Source organism: Lagopus leucura, unplaced genomic scaffold, assembly GCF_019238085.1.
Source record: "Lagopus leucura isolate 7727_CA_CO unplaced genomic scaffold, USGS_WTPT01 Super-Scaffold_100157, whole genome shotgun sequence".
Classification (NCBI taxonomy): Eukaryota; Metazoa; Chordata; class Aves; order Galliformes; family Phasianidae; genus Lagopus; species Lagopus leucura.
In genome coordinates this window covers 1745059-1769410 of record NW_024962334.1, presented here as the reverse complement: position 1 = coordinate 1769410, position 24352 = coordinate 1745059, and the positions used below count along the sequence as shown (strand labels likewise).

Sequence of the window (24352 nt, the reverse complement as noted above, 5' to 3'; positions counted from 1 at the left end):
TCCATCCATCCATCCATCCATCCATCCATCCATCCATCCATCCATCCATCCATCCAGTGTTTCACCCCGCAGAGCGTACACCCATCCAAACCGTGGGCAGCCAGCTTCTCCACAAGGATGCTGTGAGGACACAGTCTCAAAGGCTTTACTGAAGTCCAGCTAGACCACATCGACAGCCTTACCTTCATCCACTAAGCGGGTCACCTTGTCATAGAATGAAACCAGGTTTGTCAAACAGGATCTACCATTGGTAAACCCATGCTGACTGGGCCTGATCCCCTGGTTCACCTTGTACTGGTCCATGATGGCTCCCCAGATTATCCATTCCATAACCTTCCCTGGGACCAAGGTGAGACTGATAGGTCTGTAGCTACCAGGATTATCTTTCTGGCCCTTTTTGAAGATGGGTGTCACATTTGCCAGTCTCCCATCCACCAGGACATTTCTGGTTAGCCAGGACTGCCAAAGGATGATGGAGAGTGGCTTGGCAACCACATCTGCCAAGTCCCTCAGCACACCAGGGTGCAATCCATCTGGCGTGATCCATGGACTTGTGAGCATCCAGCTTTCAGAGCAGGTCCAAAACCATCTCATGGTGGATTATGCAGGGCCTGTTCTGTTCCCCATCCCTACCTACCAGTGCAGTGGGCTGTGCCCAGGGAGCAATTAGTCTTACTATTAAAGAATGAGGCAAAGAAGGGATTAAGTAGCTCAGCCTTATCCTGATCCTTGGTCAGCATGTTGTCCTCAGCATCCAACAAGGGCTAGAGATTCTCGCTAGCCCTCCTCTTGCTGTTGATGTATTTATAGCAGTATGTATTGTTTTCCTTTACGTTAGTGGCCAAGTTGAGTTCTAGTTGGGCTTTGGCTTTTCTAATTTTCTCCCTGCACAGCTTCACTACATACCTGTAATCATTATAAGTCGCTTGCCCATTCTTCCAGAGACCATAAGCTTTCCTTTCGTTCTTGAGTTCCAGCCAAAGGTCTCTGTTCAGCCAGTCCAGCCTCCTCGCCTATTGGCTCATCTTCCGTGACTTGGGGATTGTCAGCACCTTTAAAATAACTTCCTTAAAGCACTCCCAGCCATCCTGGGCTCCCACACTCTCCAAAACTACCTCCCGAGGGACCATTTCCACCATGGTCCTATAGACGCTAAGGTCTGCCCTCTGGAAGTCCAAGGTGGCAGTTCTGCTGATTCCCCTCCATGGTTCAACAAGGATTGAGAAATCTAGTGTCTCATGCTCACTGTGCCCCAGACAGCCTCCAACCTTCACATCCCCCACAAGACCTTCTCTGTTAACAAACAGCAGGTCCAGGATTTTGCTTCCTCTTGTTGGCTCCACTAGCTGTGTCAGGAAGTTATCTCCCACACACTCTAGGAACCTCCGGGAGTGTTCCCTTTCTGCTGGCTTATAAATCCAGCAGATGTCTGGGAAGTTGAAGTCCCCCATGAGAACAAGGGGGAGAGACCTTGGGACATCACCCAACTGTCTGTAATGTGTCTTGTCCACCTCTTCATACTGGTTGGGTGGCCTGTAACAAACTCCCATGACATTGTCAATTTTATTGGCCTTCGCTTTTATTCTGACCCATAATCTCTCAACCCTATCATCATCATCATTAGTTTCCATACATTCCCATTCTTTCTTAGCATAGAGGGCTACATCACCACCCTTCCTGCCTTGCCTATCTCTTTGGAAAAGTCAGTAGCCATCCATCACGGCACTCCAGCTCAGCAGGTCATTCTACCACGTTTCACCTGATGGCGACTATATTGTAGCTTTCTGACCTCACAGTGGCCTCCAGCTCCTCTTGTTTATTACTCATGCTCCATGCATTAGTGTAAAGGCACCTGATCTGGGCCTCCTTTTGAGTGGCAGTAGCCCTAATATCCTCTTGACCATACTCAGATGTTTCTGTAGCCACCAACCTCACACCAACTCTTGTGTTGTTCCTACAAAAAGGTGGGTCGTCTTCCTCCTTCAATAGGGCACGAGACTGTGGGATCTTACTAGCACATTCCTCTCCTACAAGTACTGTCACATTACATACAGGCCCTGTTCTACCTTCCTGTCTACTTTTACTGCACTGCAGATTGTTTACTAATGTTTATTGATTTATTTATATCTGTGTTTGTATGGCACCTAACACAGGATGTACTTTTTTTTGCCATTTGAAAATGTTTGTCCATCCATTTCTATGCATCCTGCTAAAGTTTTCTACTCTCTCAGCTGTGCTGGGTGCCAGTTGAATACTTTGTGTGGCTGTATCTTATGTAGGGGAGGAAGTGGAACCTGCAGTAAAGGAAGGAGTGAGTCTGAATATTATCCCCTTAATTTTTTTTTCCAGTTCTATTATGAGTTGTCCTTAAAAGCTCTAATGTAATGTAAAAGGAAAAGATTTTTTTCCAGAGATTAAAAAAAAATGTATCCAAGAAGTCTCCCAAGATCTCAAGCTTCTGTAGCAAGAAACCAAAAAATATTGCAGTACTTTTTTATACTGTGTTTTACTAAGGAGCAGAAACTCAGTAAAGGCATCATGGCCAGGCTGCCCTGTACTGCATGCTCAGGCATCACCTGCACATCTCAGCTGAGTGGTAGATTAACAGAAGTCAAGGCTGGAACAACAGGAAAGAGAACCAACGTTCAAAATGTATTCTCCCACATCTACTCTTGGTAACACATCCCTGAACACATTACTTCTAACTCCTGAGTGTCTTTCATGTAAGCCATGAAGCCCATTTCTCTGACGTATTTTGTATTGTTTTTCTTTTCAGTACCTTAAAAGTTACTTCTCATTTTCTGCTGATCCTGCCCTTACAGTGATTGGTTTCACAGCTAGCTGATTGAACACCCCAAATACTTGAACTGTAGTGTATATGGGATCTGGGTGCAAATGTGTTGGTTCCGGGCCATCTTTTGATTGTTGATGATATTTCATTGGAATTTCAAAACTCTTACGTAGCAACACCATGCTGGGTGAGGTACAAGTTCTTGGTTTGTGTGATGCATGCATGTATATAGACTAATCTGTGAGCTGAGGTAGAGCTAGCTAACCAGGGGTGTTGAATTTCTTGTTGCTCTCTTTTTTCAAATGTAGAATATGTGTTGCAAGAATAGATACACATACCTTAGTTCAAACTTCCCCTTTCTTTTTCTTTGTCCCACTTGAATTATAACAGTAATCATGCCTTTTCCCTGAGCTTGGCTATCCTTGGGTCTAATTCCCTCTGCATAACTTAAGAGTTAGATTATTTCAATATGCTTTAAGCTGTGCTGTGGGGAAAGTGTTATCTGGTGACTGGCTCACAGTACTACAGGATTGCTATTTGTCAGGAAAAAGTAAAGTTTATTATCTTTATTCATTTTATATGCTGTTCTTTGTTCTTTTAATGTCATTCCAGTTCAACTTCAGTTTCTACTGCTTGTATAATAAAATTGACCTTGATTCTGCAGCTCTGAATCTCAGAAATGCAGAGTGACACATTCCAATGTACATCGTGTACTTCACCTGCTTAAATGTTCAAAGATATTTCATTCCTATGGAGTGAACCTTAGCATGGTCTAGTTTAAGTGCTTTTATTTCATTTTATCTTCTGCTTTAATGTGTTTATTATGTCCCAACTTAATAGCTCTGCTCAGTGCCCAGCAATGCTGTAACAGATAGGCACCAAAGAAATAGAATTTACCGTGATAGTGTTGAGTTCAATTTCTGGGAAATGTTCAAGATGGCCGTCAAGGTACGGCTGTCAACATAGTCAACACTGATAAAAATTTTGATTTCTTGTAGCACTACTATCTTTGAGCATTGCATGTTGTGCACAGCATGTATTTTAGCAATGCGCCAAAGTCAAAGTAGTAATAATAAGAAGAATGTCAGCTTAGAATTTAAATGTGGTGAAAGCTCTTTCCTTTACTGGCAATAATAAAAGCAGAAAGCAAGAAACTCTTTTTAATTTAATGAGACAAAGGTAAATCAAAGCTACTGATTCCTTCCCTGTTTTCTTCAAGTGACCATAGCTGTCCCTTTAACTAGATGGCTGAATTGAGAGCAGTGTCCTGCTTACAGCAGGATGGGACCAACAGGTGACCTCTTCCAGCCAGTAACTTTGCTTCTATCCCAGCAAAGGCTTGCTTTCATCTGCAGAGCTCCCTGTAACTCACCCACATGCAAATGCTTCTGACCTTAATTAAAGCAGTTCACCTCCCTCTGCCTGAAGGGATGGTTTCCTCATAAGGCAGTTGTGTTTAATTAGCATTTGCATAGCATTCTGCTGGTTGCTCTCTGGGAGTGTTGTTCGGTAGGAGCGTGGGATTGCTGAAGCCTGACTGGCAAGCTTTGCACCCTCCTAATTGACACAGAAGCCAAGGAGAAGTTACACAAGGAAAGAACAGAGAATAGTTAATGATGGATCATTAGCAACTAGCTCCTTTGAATGAATGTAGATAACTTTATAACTCTATCAAAGTGAAAAGTAGGTGATGAATGATGCGTCAAACAATGAAAGCTCAAAAAAGACACTGTTTTTTATAATTGCTGTGCAGTTTTCTAGCGTGTTCTACTTTGTTAGACTAATTTCTTTGGGAAGTGTGAAGCATTTTATGCCTCTTGTACACTTAATATCAATTTTGTTTTCCTCTCATTAGAAGTTTATTTACTGTCTTCTGCTATCACTGCAAAAACTCCTGGGATTTAAGACAGGAAATTTTTACACTAGCAAAAATTTGCACAATCAAGTGGAAACCATGTACAAATACTGATAAGTTCCTGTGGGAGTCTGATGATTTCTTTGTATAAAGAAGCGTATATTCTCAGCTACACATGCCAGAAATAAGATTATTTCTAATTTGTTTTTAGTTTTTATAGGAATTGCCTAATAGTATTGCCTATTGCCTAGGTATTGATCTCTCACATGGGATTTCCTCTGAAAATTGAATTATGTTCAAACTGAGTTGAATTAGGGAGATAAGTTAATAGAAAAATTACCCCCGATTTAGCTCTCACAAATGTTAGTGTGTGAAAGAAAGGTAGAGAGATCAAGAAGTCTCAAGGACTGGCCGTAGATTCTGCTATAACAACATAATAATTCCTAAAAGCTTGATTGATAGGAAATCTGTAAACTCCTTATGAGACCTCTTTCAGCATTTCACTGTCCTTCCCATGACTAAAGTTTATTTTCTAGTACCTAACTTTGCTCTTACTTTTGCAGTTTAAGTCAGTTAATTTCTCTTTCATCATGAATATGAGGAAGGGTTTACATTCATGTTGCAGAAGGGTCACAGAATTTTTGAAGGCAGTTCAGAAGACAATATTTTTTACTGGCCTTTGCTTTGTTTAGTCATTCATGCCTTTGCTGATCATTGTAGTTGCTGTTCTGCAAGAAACTCTTGGGGTTCATGGCTATGCAGTGGAGGGCCCCCACTAGTCACCATTCCAGCTGTGACCTGCCATCCCTAACTAGAGCAAAAGGATTATTTCACGTGTCTTGCAGGCTTCTCTCTTTTTCGTACATCCCCACATGATGCTATAACCTTTTTCGCAACAAAATGATGTTGACTCATATTCACTTTGTGATCTAGAGTGACCCCTAGCTTTTTCTACCTTGCTGATTGTCCCCTGCCCTGTATTTATGTAATTAGATGTACCTCCTTCCCCTCCTGTTTTATCAGACCATTTCTCTGGTGTAGCCTGGTCATTGTGAAAGCTATTTCCCAATCAGTTTTAACTTGAACTCCTCTGAAACCTGAGCCGGTACAATGTGAATTCCATCAACTGACCCACTAAAAAATACTGATCGGTGCTTCATTCTCAATGGATTCCTGTGGAGCTCACTTGAAGCATTCTCCTGTTTTAGAGGGCTCCCAGTAGCTGTTCTCTGAACATGATTTCCCACTCAGAATTGTACCTGGCTTTGGATTTACCTAGACCATGTTTCTTTAGTGAATTTAGAATGTGCATCTTCTTGTCTGCAATTACTGAAAAGGGAACCTAAGCAACTAAAAATCTCTAGATTATCAGCATGTGAAATTAGGTGGGATGTATCTCACCCTCAGTGTTTCTTCTGGCAGACATAGAAGAGGATCAGCTTGAAAAAATGTTTTCCTAAATATCCCTTCTCACACCATTCTCACTTTGAAACGAATACCTGTGAATATTTTGTTAAACATTTGATTACAAGTGATCTGCTTAGGGAAGGCTGTTGCAAAAACAGCATAATTTGGCACGCCATGTGACCTTATTCAGCAGTTCTGCTCAAATAAACAGTAGCTCAAGTAGTCAACTTCCTTACTCATCCTCTTACAGGATGACTTCTTGTGGTTTGTTTCCCTTGCAAGCTGATGTCCTGTTATTCCTTCAGAACTAAGCCAAACTGTTCTGTCTATATATTTTACTGCATTTCCAAGTAAAGCGGTAGTGATATCAGGGAAGGTGTAACTACATGTGGCTTTTTCTGTAAAATCCTTATGAGGGTACAATAAAGGCTGTAAGTATGAATAGAGGAATTTTTCTGGCTGTTGTCAAAAGCATCAAAAGTTGTTGAATTATTTATTAAAGAAAAAGTTTTTACTGACAATTCTGGAGACTTTTATCCTCTGTTTCTCTATAAAACAGTCTTTTAGATCTCAGAGTAAATGTGTGACCTCTTCCTTCTTCTGAGACTGACAGTAATAATATAACTACTTGTCTGCAAAGAACTGTATTGAAATCCTTCTTCAATTCACTGCAGAGGATTGCTAAAAACTAAGATCAGAATACCTGAAGGAGACACAAAATTTTTTTGCATCATTGCCAGCTTCCCTAAGAGGTTTCCACCTTTGAAGTTATTCTTGCCCAAAGTAAAGAAACCATTGTTAAGTTTCATATGCTATGTTCAGTTTCATGCTGCTGCCATGTTTGCTTTTTCTTGAAAATATAAAACAAGGTGAGGAATACTGTTTCTGAGCGTGGTGCCAGTCCTTCATCACTGCAGGGTAATGATGAATGCTGCAGAGGTGCTTGAATTGTCTCTTGCTGGAGATGGTGCTGCACATGTGCTACTGGAAAACCAGTAACAGTGCCTTTAGATGACTTTTTCTTGGATTCTAATATTTGTCCTGCCTCCTGTTGTGAACAGTGTGAGGATTTCTGGAGCACATCCCACTGTGTGGATTTAGCAATGTCTGTGTTGTTAGGCTAGCAGAATGGTAGACCTGGGATGTAATATTAGTCTGAGAACACCTGAAACACATACTGCTGGAAAAACTTTAACATTGGACAAATATTCAGCAAATCTGGCTTATTGCTGCATTATTGTTGACAGGAATTTGTTTAGTCTTTAATTCCAGAATATAACTTTTCTGTGGTAAATAAGCACTGTCTTGTGGTTTAACCCAGCAGGTGGCTAAGCATCACATTCATTTACTAGGAACCTCCTGCCCAGTGGAATGGGGGAGAGAATCAGGAAGAAAAGAAAAAAAAAAGTAGAACTTGTGGGTTGAGATAAAACTATTTACTGTGATAGATAAAAGGAAAAGGATAAAGTTCTGACTATATATGTATGTATAGGAATGTACATAACAACTGATGCACAAGCAAGTGCTCACCTCCCCCTCACCAATGCCCAGTTAGACCCCAAGCAATGCAAGAGCCAGATGAACTCCCACACCCTTCAAAACTTCTTCCACACAATGGCATATGGTATAGAATATCCTTTCGGCCAGTTTATGTCAGCTGTCCTGATTCTATTCGCTCTCAGCTCCTTGGCCCCTTTGCTGAGAATGGCCTTGGCTCTGTACAGAACTGCTTAGCAGCAACTATAAACATCGGTGTGTTGCCAACATTACTTTTCTCTTAGAACCAAAAACACAGCATCGTACCACACACTCTGAAGAAAAATCCACCCCAGCTGAAACTAATACACACTGTGTTAAGACTGCTTTGAAAATTATTTTTCTTTAAACTAACGTAAACACTTCAATATTAATACGGGCAGTAAATGTTGAAAATAATTTCTTTCCTATCTGTTTGTTTGTTGCTGTTGTTTTTTTAACAGGGCAAGCTGTAAGATATAGTGAATTTGTTGTGTCACATCCCAAACCATCTCCACTTCTTGGACAGCATACAGTGGAGATACTGAAGGGCATGCTTAGGTATGAAGATGATGCCATAGAAGAACTGCTCCGCGCTGGTGTTGTGGCTCAGCATGAGGTCAGATAAGGAACATTAGCTACATTCCTTCACACTGAGCTCACATAGCTTTGTCCTCTCTTTGCTCCCTTCAGCTCCCCTAATGGGACTCAAAGAAAAGACATAATTTAATTCTTAATTTACTTCCATGTGTGTTTGTGTGATTTTAACACTGATGTATCAAATAAACAATTTCATACTGTCCAAGTGAAAGGTTTTTTTGGGGGAAGGAGGGTTAAATATAATTATATGGCCCTATGTGGCTACTCATTTTCTGTATATCATATGGGAAATGGAGTTCTTATCGTAATTACAGTAATTGCCTAAGTGTTTGTCCCCAGAAAGATATTATGTTAGTGAGAAGAAGCAGAAATGTAGTAATTCTTGTATTAGACTCTCCCTTTGCAGAAAGCTGGCTTGCACAGTTACTTCAGTGGAAAATCAGCCATGTACAAACTACTGGTTGATCTAATTGATTCTGAACAGAATCGTCAGTCGTGAACTTTCCGTCTCCATTGTAAAGCACAGGTAAAGTGACCACTGAAAAAGTCTTCTGTTACCTGCTAATACCAATTACTGGTACGTCTTCATATTACATTGCACGATCATGACAAACTCAACATGTTAACAGAAAAAAGCTGGAACTGATCCAGTTCTTCAGTTATGAAATGAACTTCTTCTAAGAGTGATTGAGAGATAAACAATGATTGAATTCTCTTTTGTAATTTTATTCAAGAGGGCCCTGAGTGCTCTTTAATTAATTGATCCACACAAAATTGCACGCCAAATGTCATATGCCAGAACTTGCCCAAGTTTTTAGTCTGGTTCTGTGAGTAGGTACTGATATTTATCGCTTACACTAGATGCCATCCAAAATGCCTTTCGCTGTGAATAAAACATAGCTTAAATACAAATACCTGCAAAACTTCTGTCTTAGTCCCACCCATGTGATTATAAGATGTCAGAGTAGACTAACCTTCATGAGAGTTAGTAATACCATAACCTGTAGTAGGGCTGTTCTTTGGGGTAAGGCACCTTGTATTGTGAGAAGGTGAAAAAATTTGATCCACTACAAATATTAAGGAAAAAATTAGAGAAGACCCATTTCTTCTATGCAAACCTGTACAGAAGAAACCTATAATTTGGCTGTATTTCACTCACAGAAGAAACGCCATGCTCCTCTATCCCAGCATACAGTTTACAGCTTATGCAGACTGTCTATGGGCAGGCCTGACTTTTGTAGCATGCATCCTGGGAATGAGACAAAGCCTTTCTGCTCCTAGAACTAAATAAAACTAACTCGAATTGACACTTAACAAATAATGTCTGTATTTCTCCCTAAGTATCAGAAACAATCCTGGCATTATAAGTAGCTTTTCACTTTGTTTCCACTCTAACAAACAACATCCTCTGCATTGTATCTGAACTTCAGGCTCTGTATTACCTTCTAGAGGAAAAAAAGAGGTCATTACGTAATCAATTTGGAAGTGGAACCCTACTGTGGTGGCTCATTTTTGAAGCCCAGTGTGTTTTGGTTCATTTGTTTGTTTGTTTGCTCTTTGTTTTTGTGTTCTTTTTTTTTCTTCAGATCTTTTTTTTTTTTTTTTTTTGCATTTCTGGCAGCAAACTCCATACTCTATCCATGTGCTAAAGACATCATGAGATTCTGGAAGAGGGACTTCTTAAATAAATAGAGAAATAAGTCTGAATTGAGAATAGGGAGATGATAGGCGAAGAATTGAAACTGGATTGGAAGAGGTTTTGATATAGTCTGTCTTCCTTTTTATCTAAGGGGAACATCCCCTATTTTAATGAGAAAAGCAGAATTTTGAATTCAGCAACACATAAAACGGGTAATTGAATTTTGTTTACTAATGCAAACTATTCAACACTATCGGAAAGCATTTACAAAGAAATTTCACAGTTCTATTTTTTGAAGGCCCTCTTCTTCCCATTTCTAAGAACTGCATACATAAGATACAGTAAAATATTGGATAGTTTTGTTAAAGGTTTTTTTTTTTTTTTTAAATTATTTTTCTTCCTGTGGTTTTCCAAGCAATGGAAATAGCTAATCACCACATCCTTACCTACAATAAATAGGCAGAGCTTCTTTGATTTTAATGCAGCAAGCTTGTTTAAGTCAGCAGAATATCTGGCTGTTAGCTCTGTAAAATATTTCTTGCAGAGTTCACACTCAAGCAGTGTTTCCCTTTCTTCTTTTCTTAGCATTTTCCTCTCTGGTATGTTGACAGTCAAATGCCTAGGGAGATAATCAGAGACATTATGTTGTCTCACCTCCAGCACTCACTGCAGTGGGAGCAATCCAGATATAATTTTGCTTTCTCAGTGTTTGATTAAGTCATACTCTCGAACACAGACTGTTGCTAACTCTTCTTCTAGTTGGAAGATGGTTTGTGTCTGGAAGCCTAAGAAGTCCTGTGAGCTTCCAAGATCTGATCATGAAATTTTGCCCTTTCACAAGGTCTGGCCCTTTGATTTTTTGTAATTTTATGGACTTCTAAAAGTCCATAATAGCCAACCTAGTATAGTGCCATTTTCCTTTAAAAATGAGTAAATAAATGCAGTAAAAGAATTTTTTAAAGTTACTGCTCTTTTCAAAGTAATATTCAGGTATATGTGGCTTTGGAGCTCAATTGCCAGATACATTTTGACAATCTTTCATTCCAAAATGGCTTTCTCTTGTCATGCAAAGCTGGAAATCAATCATCACATGGGATTCTGAACCTCATAAGCTGAGATCCCTCCAATTTCAGAGAATGGATGTAGCTCTCTCAGGCAATGATTTTTATTTTTCTCTGCTTAAATGGGAAAGAAATCTGCTGCTGCTGTCATGGTGTGAGTGTGAATGGGTTGGCTTTATTGACTTGATTGAGACATCACTGTATTAAAAAAAAAAACAACAAGAGAGAGAGAAGACGCACCTATTGCATGTGTTGACTGGTTCAAATCCAAACCCACATGTAACTATCTGCCAGCATGCTGTAACTGCTATTTGAAAGGGACAACTTCATTTTGATCAGTTCTGACTCTTTGGTCCACAACCCCTTTGACTCCTTTCTCTGCATTGAGGAGCCCCATTGTCCTTCTATTGTCTTTACTTGAATATAGAAAATGTGTCCTCAGCCTCCCTCATATCATCTTCCTTTTTTTTCTCCATGAAAACTCGTAAGGCTCTTCATCAAGTATAAATCACCCATAAAACAGCAAAAACGGTGGAGTCAGGCTGGCTTTGCAAAATCTGAGGATCAAGCTCCAGTATATTACGGTTCACCAAAAGTTATTTCAATTGAACAACGCGCAAATGGACAGTGATGGATTTTTCCTGCTCCTATACAGTTGTTATTCATGGTGTCTCTCCCCCACCATCTTCCCATACACCTGGTTACCTCCTGCATGGTTGTCTGAGTGCGTGCAAAGTCCCTGCATTGACTGCCTTCAAAGAATGCTTTAGAGTTGACATCCAAAAGTATTTTTTGTAACAGCTCTCCCACCAGTATACAAAGGCCTGTGTATCCATGTTCATGTGAAAACTGCTCTTAAGCATCACTTAATTTTGCAGGAAGGCAAATGCTCATTTTCTTCTCGAGTTTATAAAAATGAACAGAAAAAGAAGTTATTTTGTTATTTTCTTTTTCCTTTATATATATATACAAACAAGCAGAGAAAGGAAAAATATCCCCATTTGTGACTTAAATACAAAATATAAAGGTCCTTTTGTTTTAAGCTCGTTGAAATAGTCTCTCTGGATGATTGTTGATATTAATCACTGTTTTGGCCTTACTTTTTAAAAGATTAAAGCTCAGCCTGAAGACGTCTATCAGCGGTGTTCTAAGGCTAAATTAGCAGTTATAATAGTTGTATAGCAAGCATACTGAGCAACTGGAGAGGACATTTTCATTAAATCGACATACAGCTTTGCCACTCACAGAGCACTGTAATGCCTCAGCGTGGTGAACCAGGAGGTAACAAGCAGTTAGGCATCTCTATGACTAAAATGGTTGTGATTTCTTTTAATATCTACATGACAAGACATAGTTAATCCTTTGACCTTCATAACGTTATAGCAGTGTATTAAAAGGTATTTATTTACCCAGAATGTATTAAAAGCTATTTAATTGTGAAAAGATAGAGGAAAGGTAGAGTACTTTCAGAGTTCAGGAATGCTGGCACAGCTGCTCACATTTCATGTCAATGACATTAAGCAGTGCCAGATACAGTACTTTTCTTAACTGCTTGTACATTGGATTTAATGTGCCCTGGTGAAATACTAAACGCTATTAGCTGACCAAAAAAAAAATCCACCTCAGAGAAGTTCCTGCAGGATCAAGTAACCTCCTACACAGAGGGCTGCATGATACTGTTCAATGTGACAAAAATACACTGATAAACAGTGATAAAGTCACCTTTTTCAAGTTGACAGCCACTCAATTCAATTACCGTATGTTTCTGTTGTGACTGGAATTTGGATCAGATGTGTGAGAAAAATGCCTGGAATCACATATGCCAAGGACCCATGAAACTTCTGCAACAACATTTTTGGCACAGGCTGTGTCAAGCATTGAAGGAGGGCTAAGCAAGAGCTGAGATGGAGACAAGTTGCTAATTTCTGTTGGTTTTTTTTTTCTGTTCTCCAGTGCTACAGATATAACCAGTTAGTCTTTAACTAATAAGAAATCCATAAAAATCATAGTGTAAACGGTGTAATTCTTTACAAGGCCCCCATATTGGTCTAATTTAGCAAGCAGTGTCACACTCCTTACTTGAAAATATTCAGAAAAACAGACCGAGGAGGAGTCCACACCACTTAAACTGCTTCTGTCTTTCAGCTATTTCACAATTCATCTGTGCAATTATTACTTCAGACTGTCCAAAGAACCTTTAAAATATGGGAAGAAATTTGAAGATGTGTAACCTGGTAAAGGATTGCATACGTAGCTCTCATCTCTTGTGGATCCATTGGAAGCTAAGCTTCCACACTAAAAAGTAACGTATAAAAATGCAGGGTGATGTATATACATTTTCCACTGAGTGTCTTCTTATGGAGCACTGAGCTTCTGACTAAATTAAATGTAATGTGAGAAAAGTGACAGTTGTCTGATTTTTTTTTCATCTTTTCATCAAAACGCTCTATCTCCCAAAGTCTAGAGTAAAGGTTTTTAGGTGAAAGACAGAAATACTCATTCAGCAGTGCCAAACAAAGCTTCCTGTGAGTTTCTTGTGCCCCATTTCACCTTCAGGCCAGGTGGCCACAAGGACTGCTATTGTGTATTGCATGAGTTTATCACAAGAGTTTATCATGCTGCTTAATGGGAAATGCAATCTAGCTGGAGAAAACAAGATCATGAAGCAATCACACTGCAAAACAGTAGATGAGTTACTGGGGAACCATTTTTCTGAATTCATGTTTTCCAAAACAGTGCCCATTGTCTAGTTGCATGTACTCCTGTGCAGTATCCACTCCATGGATTCTCCATTCCCTAAGGAGCATGTTTTCTGCGAAAGAGTTTGATATAGAGAAAGGACCTCAAGAATAGAGCACACTGTGCTTGAGACTTGTGTTTAGGTACATCTGTATGGGCATAAACCTCCAGATTTTGCAGTATGGTAAGTAACTGGAGCCCTTGTGTGCAGCCCAAGTCTACCTGTACGACTGCAGAAAGATGCTAGCTGAAACAGAATCTCACCTGGCAAGAGTGTATGTGACCAAACAGATTGGCAGCAGAGCCTGGTTGCCATCTTGGATCTGATGAGGTGGGAGAAACCATCATGGTAAATTGGTAAGAGATGTTAACTTGTTAACAAATTTGCATTATTGAATACTTCTGAAGACTATTTACTGCCTGCTTTACAGGGTTTGCCTTCTTCAGATTGTCTCCTTATGCACAGGTTGTCTTACCTACTTCACCGTTACAACTGTTGTTTGCCGAATTTTAGGGCACACATCTGATTTCTAAACGTGTATTGCTGGTTTCCAACACATTGAACCAAGAAATTGATTATCCAAAGGATGAGAACTAGAAATACATATGAAATGTAGAAAAACTACAGATCTAATTTATGCCATAAACATGGTGTGATTGAAACTCTAACCCATTACCCTCTGAAGGCAATGAAGGAGAATTCTCACTGATTTCAGTGGGCTTTGAATCTCAACCTAAGACTACAGCATGAATTTTGTATATTTTTGAATATGCCAGATTGTGTCATTTGTGTATAGATGAGCTATTAACATATTTTCTCTCTGGAAATGCTTCGGAATAATCAGGCACATTCCAGGTACACAAACACTCATTTCTTTAACTTCCCATGGGAAAGGCTTTAATGTTTTATTATGCTGTCATCCAGAAAATTTAAATCCCTAGGGGGGGGGTTGCATCTTTGATAGGGCTACAAAATTGTTCTCTCTCTCATCATTTCATTTTCACTTTAAATTATGATATTGTATAAAACTTCGGTACTTCTTAAACACCCGTGAGGTTTTATATAATATATATAACTGCATTAATGATCATACTGTTATCAGTTCTATCGTGTGATGTAAGTAGAAGATTCATTTAGAGTTTTGGAGAGAGGAGAAATCCTAAACATTTTTGTGAGTAGCTTATTGTGGGAAATGTGGACTACGGCCAAACTTAAATACTTAAATACTCAAATACTCGGAATCAGACCTTAAAACAATCAGGAGCAGTTTAAAAATTCATAGGAGATTTCTAAAGTAGTTTGGTAGAACAATATATCTAGACATGATTTTAAAAGGAAAACAAGCAATAGCAAGTTTCATGATAAATTTTATGGAGCTGGCAACATCCCTTGTACATTTATATGTCTTTGGGAGAAAAATGCAGGTAATTGCTGGCTTTGTTACATGCCTGGAATTTGTCCAGCTCAGTTCTCTGGGTTTTTGGGAGTTTAATTTTTTTAGGAGTTTGTTTTGTTTTGTTTTTTGTTTTTTGTTTTTTTGTGTTTTTTTTTTTTTAGGCAGTTGTTGGAATTGATTTCTACCAATGATTTCGCTAGCAGTTTTTTTTTAATATCTAATTGTCCACAGTACCACCTGGGCATTCGGTCAGCAGCTGAGTGCTGGAATTGAGGTGATTTTGCATGATGCCTTGCAATAGAGGCTCTTTAATGTTATCCATGCATTTGAATAAGTTGGTTATGAGCATTTGCTCTGTAAGGAAATAAGCATTATGTGATTTAAAGCTATCTGAATTGGACTGATCAAGTGTATTCCCTTCTTGTCAGTAAAGTCAGAGGTAGTTCTTCAGATTTTTTTTTGTGCTGGAGAAGGAGACAGAAGCTCAACTCTTAAGATGAGAAGAAGATTGATAGCAGAAGATACAGGAAAAGATCTTGAAATGGTGGGATTTGTCTTAGATCTGTAGGGCTTCATAGCACTTAAGGCTTTATCCTCATACAAAGAAGACAAGTGCAGTCTCTGTTGGACTTACTGGAGGCTATCAGAGAATCTGTGTGCCACAGATTTCCTGTTTGATGCTGGACGACTCCCAGTCCCTTCTTTTAAACTGTGCATGTGCAGTTTGGTGCTTTCCAATCAAAAGGACAGACTAGTGATTGTGAGCTGACCTGATAGTGGAGGCCATCTCTGTTTAGACAGATGGAATCCATTGTCTGTCTTGCAGAGCCATTGTGTTGATTTTAGTATGCATGTGTTGCGGCACAGCAGAGAAGTTAAATTGTTTTGCAAAATGAGGACATTCTATTTTTCCCGTAAAACCAATATGAACAACCGCAGTTTCCCAATCTGCCTTTACTGAAGCAGAGTGAAGCCTCCCCAAAGGGCTTGTGAAAGACCTCCACAGATCATTTTGGTATAAACAGATAGTATCTTTGTACCTAGTGATTGCTTACATATAAAACTGAGATCATGAACTGTTAGAGTTTGGCCTTTCTGGCAGCGGCTGCAAAAAGTTCAGGAAGTTAATCTCATTTTCTGACTGGGATAGTGACTTTAAGGTTAGGCAGATTAGCTGTGATGTATGTTCCCAGGAAAGACTACTGGCAGCATTAGAGGAAATGGAAAAAAATATGGTTTTACGTACAAGGTGAAAAAAATAAAAGGACAAGGCAAGAAAAGGAACACAAGTGAAAAAAGAGAGGAGAGGAGAGGAGAGGAGAGGAGAGGAGAGGAGAGGAGAGGAGAGGAGAGGAGAGGAGAGGAGAGGAGAGGAGAGGAGAGGAGAGGAGAGGAGAGGAGAGAAAAAACGATGAAGTAAAACATGATGACAGGTGATCACTGAAAAATCTAGCAAAAATGTTACTGTGGTTGATTCTTCTGGTCACTTAAGCTCTAATAGTGATATGCAACATTAATGCTGTGGAGAATGATGCCAGGCATGGGCAGACTGACAGACTTGGCAGTAACCTGAACAAGCCCTGTCTAGGGATTTCAGAAGTGATGCCGGAAATCCTTAAGCACTGTGTGGTTGTGTCACTGTGTTTGCAAAGTGGTTCCCAAGCAGAGAGCTGAAATCACACAGACAGGACAGAAACATGGATGGAGCACCAATGGAGCTACCTCTGCCATCAGGCCATGGAGCAGCCTAGTAAGAACTAACTGCAAACAAAAGATATCCCAGTCTTGGAAAATGCACTCAAACGAGCAAGGTAGTCCTTCATGATCTGTTCCCTGAGCTGGAGATGTATGCTCGGATCACTTGCTTCAGAAACGTCCCTAGAGGAGTGGGCAACAGACTTTGCCTTTTGGAAACCAGAAGGTAATACTGCATTTTTTTCCATGTTCCTCACCCTTCAGAATTTCAAACTAAGGGCCTGATCCAGTGCCAAGTGGAGCACATGGAATTACTTCTTTTGCCTTTGATACATTCTGGCTCAGCATTTACTTAATGGTCTTGATTTTATAAGTAGCTTTTGGGTTTGAACTTTTCACTCCACATTTCCCAGATAGAAGGACAGGACCCACACTTATCTCATTAATTTCAGATGGTTTGTTTCTGCTTTCAAGGTGCGCGCATGGAACCCACTGAACTTCCCGGACACAGCTGAATGTGGAATTTAGCCTACACTTAAAAGTAGCTCTGGATCAGTAATGACAAAATGTTTTGAAAGTGGATTTCAGTCTGATTATATTTGTAATGCTCATATGCATTCCAGGAAATACTGAAATATTTGAACTCCAGAAGTAGATACCAATGAAAAGTGGATTGAAAGCTTGCATGCTCAAATATAGAAGAAATTTCAAACAGCCCAACACTGGCTGAAGCTTTCCTTTATGCCTTGCTCATTAATTAATTAATGAAATTCTCACCCCCCCCCCCCCCCCAAAAAAAAAATTCTCTTTGAAAAATATCCAATTTCGCAATTGACTCTCAAACTGAAAAGTGAAGAAAGAGAAGAGAGAGAAAACCATGCAGATTAAATGAACTAGTTCAGTTTTCATGCAAGTAAGTGTGGAATGCACGAGTTTCCAAAGTAAGAAAAAATCAGGAACTCAGTCTGCCTTTCAAACATAGTCAGTAATTCATCTTTTAACCTGTCACATCAAAAATGTATTTTTTCCCCATGTAAAGAAACTGGAAGTATGTGAAAGTATTTGGGCTCAATGGATACTCATTTTAGAAATTCCCATCTGAAAAATCTCCTTGCTTTTATGTTTCTAGACAGTGCTAGAATTGCATGTATGCTTTTCTTGCAAAGGAGCAGCTGGGATGTGGGTGCCCCAGCAACTGCTATGCTCCTTTAAGAGCAGCCCCCCAAAAAGAGCATTATTAAGGCCATCAGGGCTGCCCTTGAGATGTGGTGGTGCCCTGCTTTGAGAGTCATTTGGAGGGGCAGGGCACAGCCCCTTGTATCCCTCATGATAGTGGGTCAGGGACCAGCTGGACCCACAGAGCTCACAACTGGTGAAGGGGAGAGGTAGGTTTGCAGAGAAGATGTGGGATACAAGTGGTTTGGAGAACAGTGATCTGGGGATCCAGATGAAGTTGTGAGGCATTCTGGTGTAATTTGGAGACCAAAAGGTGGCTTAGTCCTTATTTCTGTTTCTTGTAAAGGAAAAGCCTCTTGAATTTCAGTCCAACACAGCTGGAATGCCTAGTTAAGTTATGTAGGGTCAAAGGGGGAGTGCTGGGTTGTGGGGTAGGGCAGCTCTTCTGGCTGCTAGTTGTATTGTTTGAGCCCCTCTGTCATGTCAAATCTGCAAGCAGCCAGTGGTAATAACTGCTCTGTGATTTATTTCACTCTCAAGCTTGATAGCCTGCCTTTGGGACAGCAAGACAACAAAACTGTTGGAGTATGAGCCATGCTGAAGGTTTGTGGTTGCACTAACACCTTATCCTGCCAAGCCACAGAATATTCATGTAAAAAGATCTGGATCATAGAATGGTTGGGTTGGAAGGGACCTTGAAGACCATCCAGTTCTGTCTCCCCCCTACCATGGGCAGTGTTGCCAACCACTAGGTCATGTTCCCCAGGGCTCCATCCAGCCTGACCTTGAACACCTCCACAGTTGGGGCATCAATGGCTTCTCTGGGCAAGTTGTTCCAGTGACTCACCACCCTCAGAGTAAAAAATTTCTTCCTAATATCTTCCTAATAAGTCTCCACTCTTTTTGTTTAAAATCATTCCCGCTTGTCCTATCACTATCAGACCATGTAAAAAAAATCAGTCTCTTTCCTGCTTATAAGCACCCTCTAAGTACTGGAAGGCTTCAGTGAGGTCTCCTCAGAGTTTTTTCCAGACTGAACAAGCCCAGCTCCCTTAACCTTCATAAGAGAGGTACTCTAGCCCTCTGAACATCTTTGTGGCCTCCTCTGGACACACTCTGACAACTCTGAAAGCAGTAGTATCTTACCTGAAGAAAATACTGAGAAATTCTTGACTAGTGGTTGCTGCTGGGGGAGAGAACTGCTCACCTGCTCCATCCCTGGCTGCTGGTGGTTGCTCCTCTCCCTCTTGCTCTCTGCCTTATCCAGTTAGCTTGTAAGTCCTGTGGACAAGGACTGCCTGTTCCTGTGTGTTTGATCAACATAATAAGATCATGATTTCACCACAGGTATTAAGGTAATATGAATGACTAGTTTTCTGTTCATCAGCTATGAACTCTGAGAATACAGGCTATCCTTCTCGTTGTACTTCTGGACTTTGTTACCAACTATCTGATTTCTTTTATCACTGTGATTTTGGGCTACACTCAAAAGATCTATTTTTTTTTTTTTCTTTTGTCTGTCCCTCTTTCAGATCCTTAACCCTTAAAACTGACTCAGAGTTATCCCTTAGATCTCTGAATGCTTTCTGTTATTGTCAAAAGAAGAAATGTGATAATTTGGAAGGTTCACAGAAAGCATTATTGTTCTTGCAATCTGTCCAATGTAAACTGCTTTAGAAAAGCTCTGTTGCAGCCATTTTAATTCACTTTTGCAGACTAGTAGATTTTCAGTTGGCTAAAGACAAGGACTTTTCTTTTATTGGGTACTAAGAGAGGAATGCAGTTTAACTGTTCAGTTTCTTTTCCTGGAGTTCAGCTCTGCCTAATGGGACCAGGGGGAATCCTTTGTGGTTAACTTATGGCTAATCTTCCTTTGCCACCTTTTTATTGTCAGTAAGGGGTAAATGCTACTGATGCAGCCTGTGGGTGTATTATCTTGGACAGTTTCTCTTCCATAACAATCAAAAATAGCTAGGGAACACTTTTGCTGCCCCCATGTCCAAGGGAAATTTCTGCAGCATCTGTGCACTGCCACACTGCAGAAAACTGGAATGGCCTAGGAGCATGATCTCAGTAGCAATGTACAACCAAGAAGCCTGGCTTTTTGTAGGTGGAGTTATACCAGTTCACACCAGCTGGGAATCCAGCCTGCTTACATGTTTTTGCTCAATTTGAAGTCATTTTACTGGGTATTTACAAGGTTGCTGATGCCTACAATGGCAATGTTACGTTCCCACAGCTGTCTTTTATTAGCTGATCCCAGAGAATTGCTGAATAATCTCTGGGGTGTATGCCAACTTGATAGGAAAGTATTACCCTGAATCTCCCTTTTTGTTTGCTCTGTTCCTGTGCCCCCTGGCAGCAATGATTCCAGGAATTAGCTTTTCTGAAATAAGAGGATTTTTTCTCTATTCCTCTAGCTTCTTTAACCATTGCTGAATCAAAGCTGAGACACTGGGGAGCTGAACCAAGCATAGCTCTTCAAAAAGATCACACCAGTAAGTGGTCTTTCACTTTCCAGTGTGTTGGGTATATATCTTAGCAGCACTGACCATTAGATAGGAGCATCCTATCATCCAGGACAGCTTCTTAGTAATCTTTGATGAACACAAACTCAACCTTCCTATGGAAAACAGCCAGGGGAAATCTAGTTAAGTGGAACCATGAGCTTTGGTCTTCCCCACATTCCTTCCCACTTTGCTGCCATTAAATGGAAAAACACCCAAGCTTGCCAACAGGTCAACACTGAAGTAACAGTGATACTCTCTCAGTGAAGCTCTCCCTTCTCTCTTATTAATGAACATTTCTAATTTGAAAATAGATACTTCATAACTAGAGGGAACACTGGAGACCACACTTGTAGGAGAAAATATCTGAACAGATGTAGCCATATAACAACAGATTTTAACTGTGACACTCCACTCTTCATAGTTCAGTGTAGATCATAGAATCATAGAATGGCTTGGGTTGGAAGGGACCTGAAGGATGATCAGGTTCTGATGTCCTGCTGCACGCAGGCTTGCCAACTGCTAGGTCAAATGCTACATTATATTGTCCATGGCCCCATCCAACCTGGCCTTGAGCACCTCCAGGGACAGGACATCCACAATGTCTTTGGGCAACTTGTTCCAGCACCTCACCACCCTCTCAGAGGCAAACTTCCCACTGACATCTTATCTAAATCTTCTCTCTTTTATTTTAAAACCATTCCACCTTGTCCTATCACTATCTACCCACATAAAAAGTTGATTTTCTTTGTTTATAATTTCCCTTTAAGTACTGGAAGGCCATAATGAAGTCTACTCACTCTTCTCCAGACTGAACAACCCCAACTCCTTCACAGGAGAGATGATGGAAGTTTTGCTTGGAAAAGGAGCACAGTTTCGTTTGGTTGGTTGCAAGGGAGCTAACGGCAATGCTATGCTGAGATGAAACATTGAAAACCTTTCTTCAAGTTCAGTTTCTTGTTATTATTTCTGATGCATCTGCTAGCTTTCAGAAAATGATGTGTTTAGAAGAGCAAGATAGGTGCTGTAACTTTAACACATACTTTATCTGCTTAAGATAAAGAATGGATTTTGGTGAGAGTTATGGAGACAGAAAAAAAAATTCAGCATGTTAAAATAAGGAGTTTGCAAAGAAGGATCAGGAAAAAGGCTTTTTTTAAGACTTCTTAATGCATGTAAAGCAGTTACCTTATGAAAAAGAAAATCAAGTGCTTGAAGAAACTCAAACTGTATTAATGGTTTCTGATGATGCAAAGAAATTCCTTAAGCAAAGTGAATATCTTATTGAAAAAGCAAAACTTGTTTTTAAAATACTATTCTAAGTATTCTTCTTATTTTTCACCCTTTGTTTTTCTTTAGAAAATAAGTACTAAGTAATGGATGATGTAATACGATGTATTCTTTTTTCTTCATGTCAAACAATGACATAAAACTGCCTGGTGCATGTAATTAATCTTGTTCTTCAAGGCTGATAATGGATTCTTCCTGACTTGAAGATTCTGGACTGCAGGCTGGAATATTACAATATATCAATAATTAACTCTGAAGTTTTACTCCCACATTTGGATTCCATATGCCCGTTGATTTTAATTTATTCTTTTTCTGGTATGTTATGCACCATTTGTTCTTTTTATTTAGAATGAACTTTAGTATTTCCATCGGTAAAACTCAACGGTCAAAGTTTTGCTCCTGTAGCACAGAGATAACTATTGGCTCACAGCTGTGTTTGTTTGGGTTTTAGGATATACAGTATGCCAAACTGTATTTAACTAATATATCTGTTTGTTTCACTGATGAATCCAGAGTTTCTACTTTATTTGTGATTTTTTTTTTTTTTAAGTTCTTCTGTTAGTGTCCCTGGTGTTATGTTTGGAGAGCAAAGGTCCCTCTCATAGAATAAGTGGCTTCTGCACTGAGGTGCCCTGGGCTACAGACTATGAGTAAGGCATGGGACTTACTTAAACACTAGATAGTCAACTTACCAGAACTTTCTGTTTGCGTGCAGAAATGCAGTTCTTGTACAAATAAAAAGCCACTGAAATGAAAGCTTAGACTCTAAACCATGGAGTATAGGTAAGGTTCTTGCTGGTAATGCATAGAAATCTTTTAAATGACTGAAGTCATGCACAAATACTATTTCTCTTTCTTTTAAATTAAGTAGCACATGAGAAACACTGGTATCTGACATTTACTTTGCAGTTTGTAACAGCAGATGCTGTTAGGTTCCGAAGTTGTGAGTTCCCATCTTGAAGCTTACGGCCTGATTTTATTTATATATAAATATTTAAATACACACATATACATAGATTTTTAAAGTTTCTTAGCTGTTTATTTTAGTATCTCTGAATATCAGCTTTACCCTACTTGGCCATCCAGAATTATCAGCCACTCTTGGAAACGCAGGCTTGTGTCTGTGGCCCCATTGCTCACTGCTGGTTCTCACCACAAACCTCCCTGTGAGCGGGCCCTGCGGTGGCTGTTCTGTCTCCGTTTATGCCAGGTATGTAAGCACAAGCCCCACGGTAAGCGTGTTTAAGAGATCTCCTTGATTACAATGGGAGTGTTCCTTGAGCTTATAGCTGTGCAAATGTTTACATACCTGGCTCAGTGTGGGCCTATATAAAGATCTGTCTCCGCTTCTCTGCGAAGCCCTTTCTGCCTGCTGCTTTGAGATTTCCCATGCTTCACGTTTTCCCATAATCAGAGGAAGGCTGCCCAGTTCCTTACTAGGAGAAGTCCTAGAGCCTGAGATTTGAAGACAGCAGCTTGCTGGGGATATAAAGATCTGCTAAAACAATTCTGCATACCTCAGCAAATGCATACAGGCTGATGTTGAGGCCCGCATTTCTGGACAGGTTTTTGCCAGGGTGAGGTCTTCCAGATTTCTACCATCCCATTCTTTGGGTTTGTGCTTTGCCCCTCATCTCCTCGCCATCCCAGAGAATGTCCTCATATCATTCCTTAAGACAGTGGCTATTACCCTACAAAAGTAAGAAAAATGAACTTTGTCATTATGTAGCACCTCTCTGCATCCCTGTGAACTGATGCAAGCCTGAACCCTCCTGCTCCACACATACATACATGTGTGTGAATACCAGTGTATGTATGTATGCAAAGATATCATTCCAAATACCTTCCAGAAGCTAAAATAACAGGAAGACCACAGAAAGGAATGCATTCTGATAGATCCAGGAGGTGAATGCATTTGCATTCATGAAGAATCAGCCTGGTCTTCAGTTAATCATTCCTTCACTTTCTCTGTTTGCTCGAAGATTACATTGTTGCTCGGTAGGAAAAAAAATAACCTACCAAAGAGTCTTTTCCGGACTGGAAAGATTTATGCTCTGCTTTGTTGATGTTTTGTGCTAGCACTTATGTCAGTCCTACTCTTAAACTGAGTGTGGTAATGATTTTTTAATATATTTTACAGTGAATTTTGCTAGCTCTGATTATTATTATTATTATTTTTTTTTGTAAGAAGTACATATGTAATAGTTGTTCTGTTTTTTGTTTTGTTTTGTTTTTATGATCCTTATGTGCTGTAATAGAATATAGTACAGTCAACATTTACTTTCTCTCAAGCAAATTCTGAGTGCAGTAGAACTTTGCAGAACTGAGCTTTGTTTTAATGACTGTGATATTGCCCATGTCTACAGTGAAGGCTCTGGTTCTGCAAAGCTAGTGGACATAGGCCTGCTTTCACCGACTGACTCTCAGATACTTTCCAGAGTGTTGAAATGCTCGGTTATATTTTATGACCCAGAATTAATGGCATGTGGAAGCAGCACACGTGTCTGTATTTCCACTGTGTCCTTTGAAATAGAGAGTACATCTGTGCTGGAAACGAGGGGCATCATGGCCAATGGATGATGGTATGATGGAAAGGAGGTCCTGATGGAACTGTTGGGCTAACCCGGTCGGAATCAAGGCCTCCCAGAGGACCATAGTTACTGTTAAAATGTTTACAACT

The 24352-nt window shown here is 40.0% G+C and overlaps 1 protein-coding gene across 3 annotated transcripts in view; it reads left to right on the top strand.

Moving 5' to 3' along the window:
- SUGCT (succinyl-CoA:glutarate-CoA transferase) overlaps positions 1–8370 on the top strand; it is a 328810-nt gene extending 320440 nt beyond the window's left edge. For all 3 annotated transcript variants that reach the window (XM_042888304.1, XM_042888303.1, XM_042888305.1), the window contains exon 14: positions 8033–8370. In XM_042888304.1, the coding sequence (XP_042744238.1) occupies positions 8033–8196 (164 nt within the window). In that variant the 3' untranslated portion in view covers positions 8197–8370. The remainder of the gene's footprint in view (positions 1–8032) is intronic.
- Positions 8371–24352: the final 15982 nt, after the last annotated feature.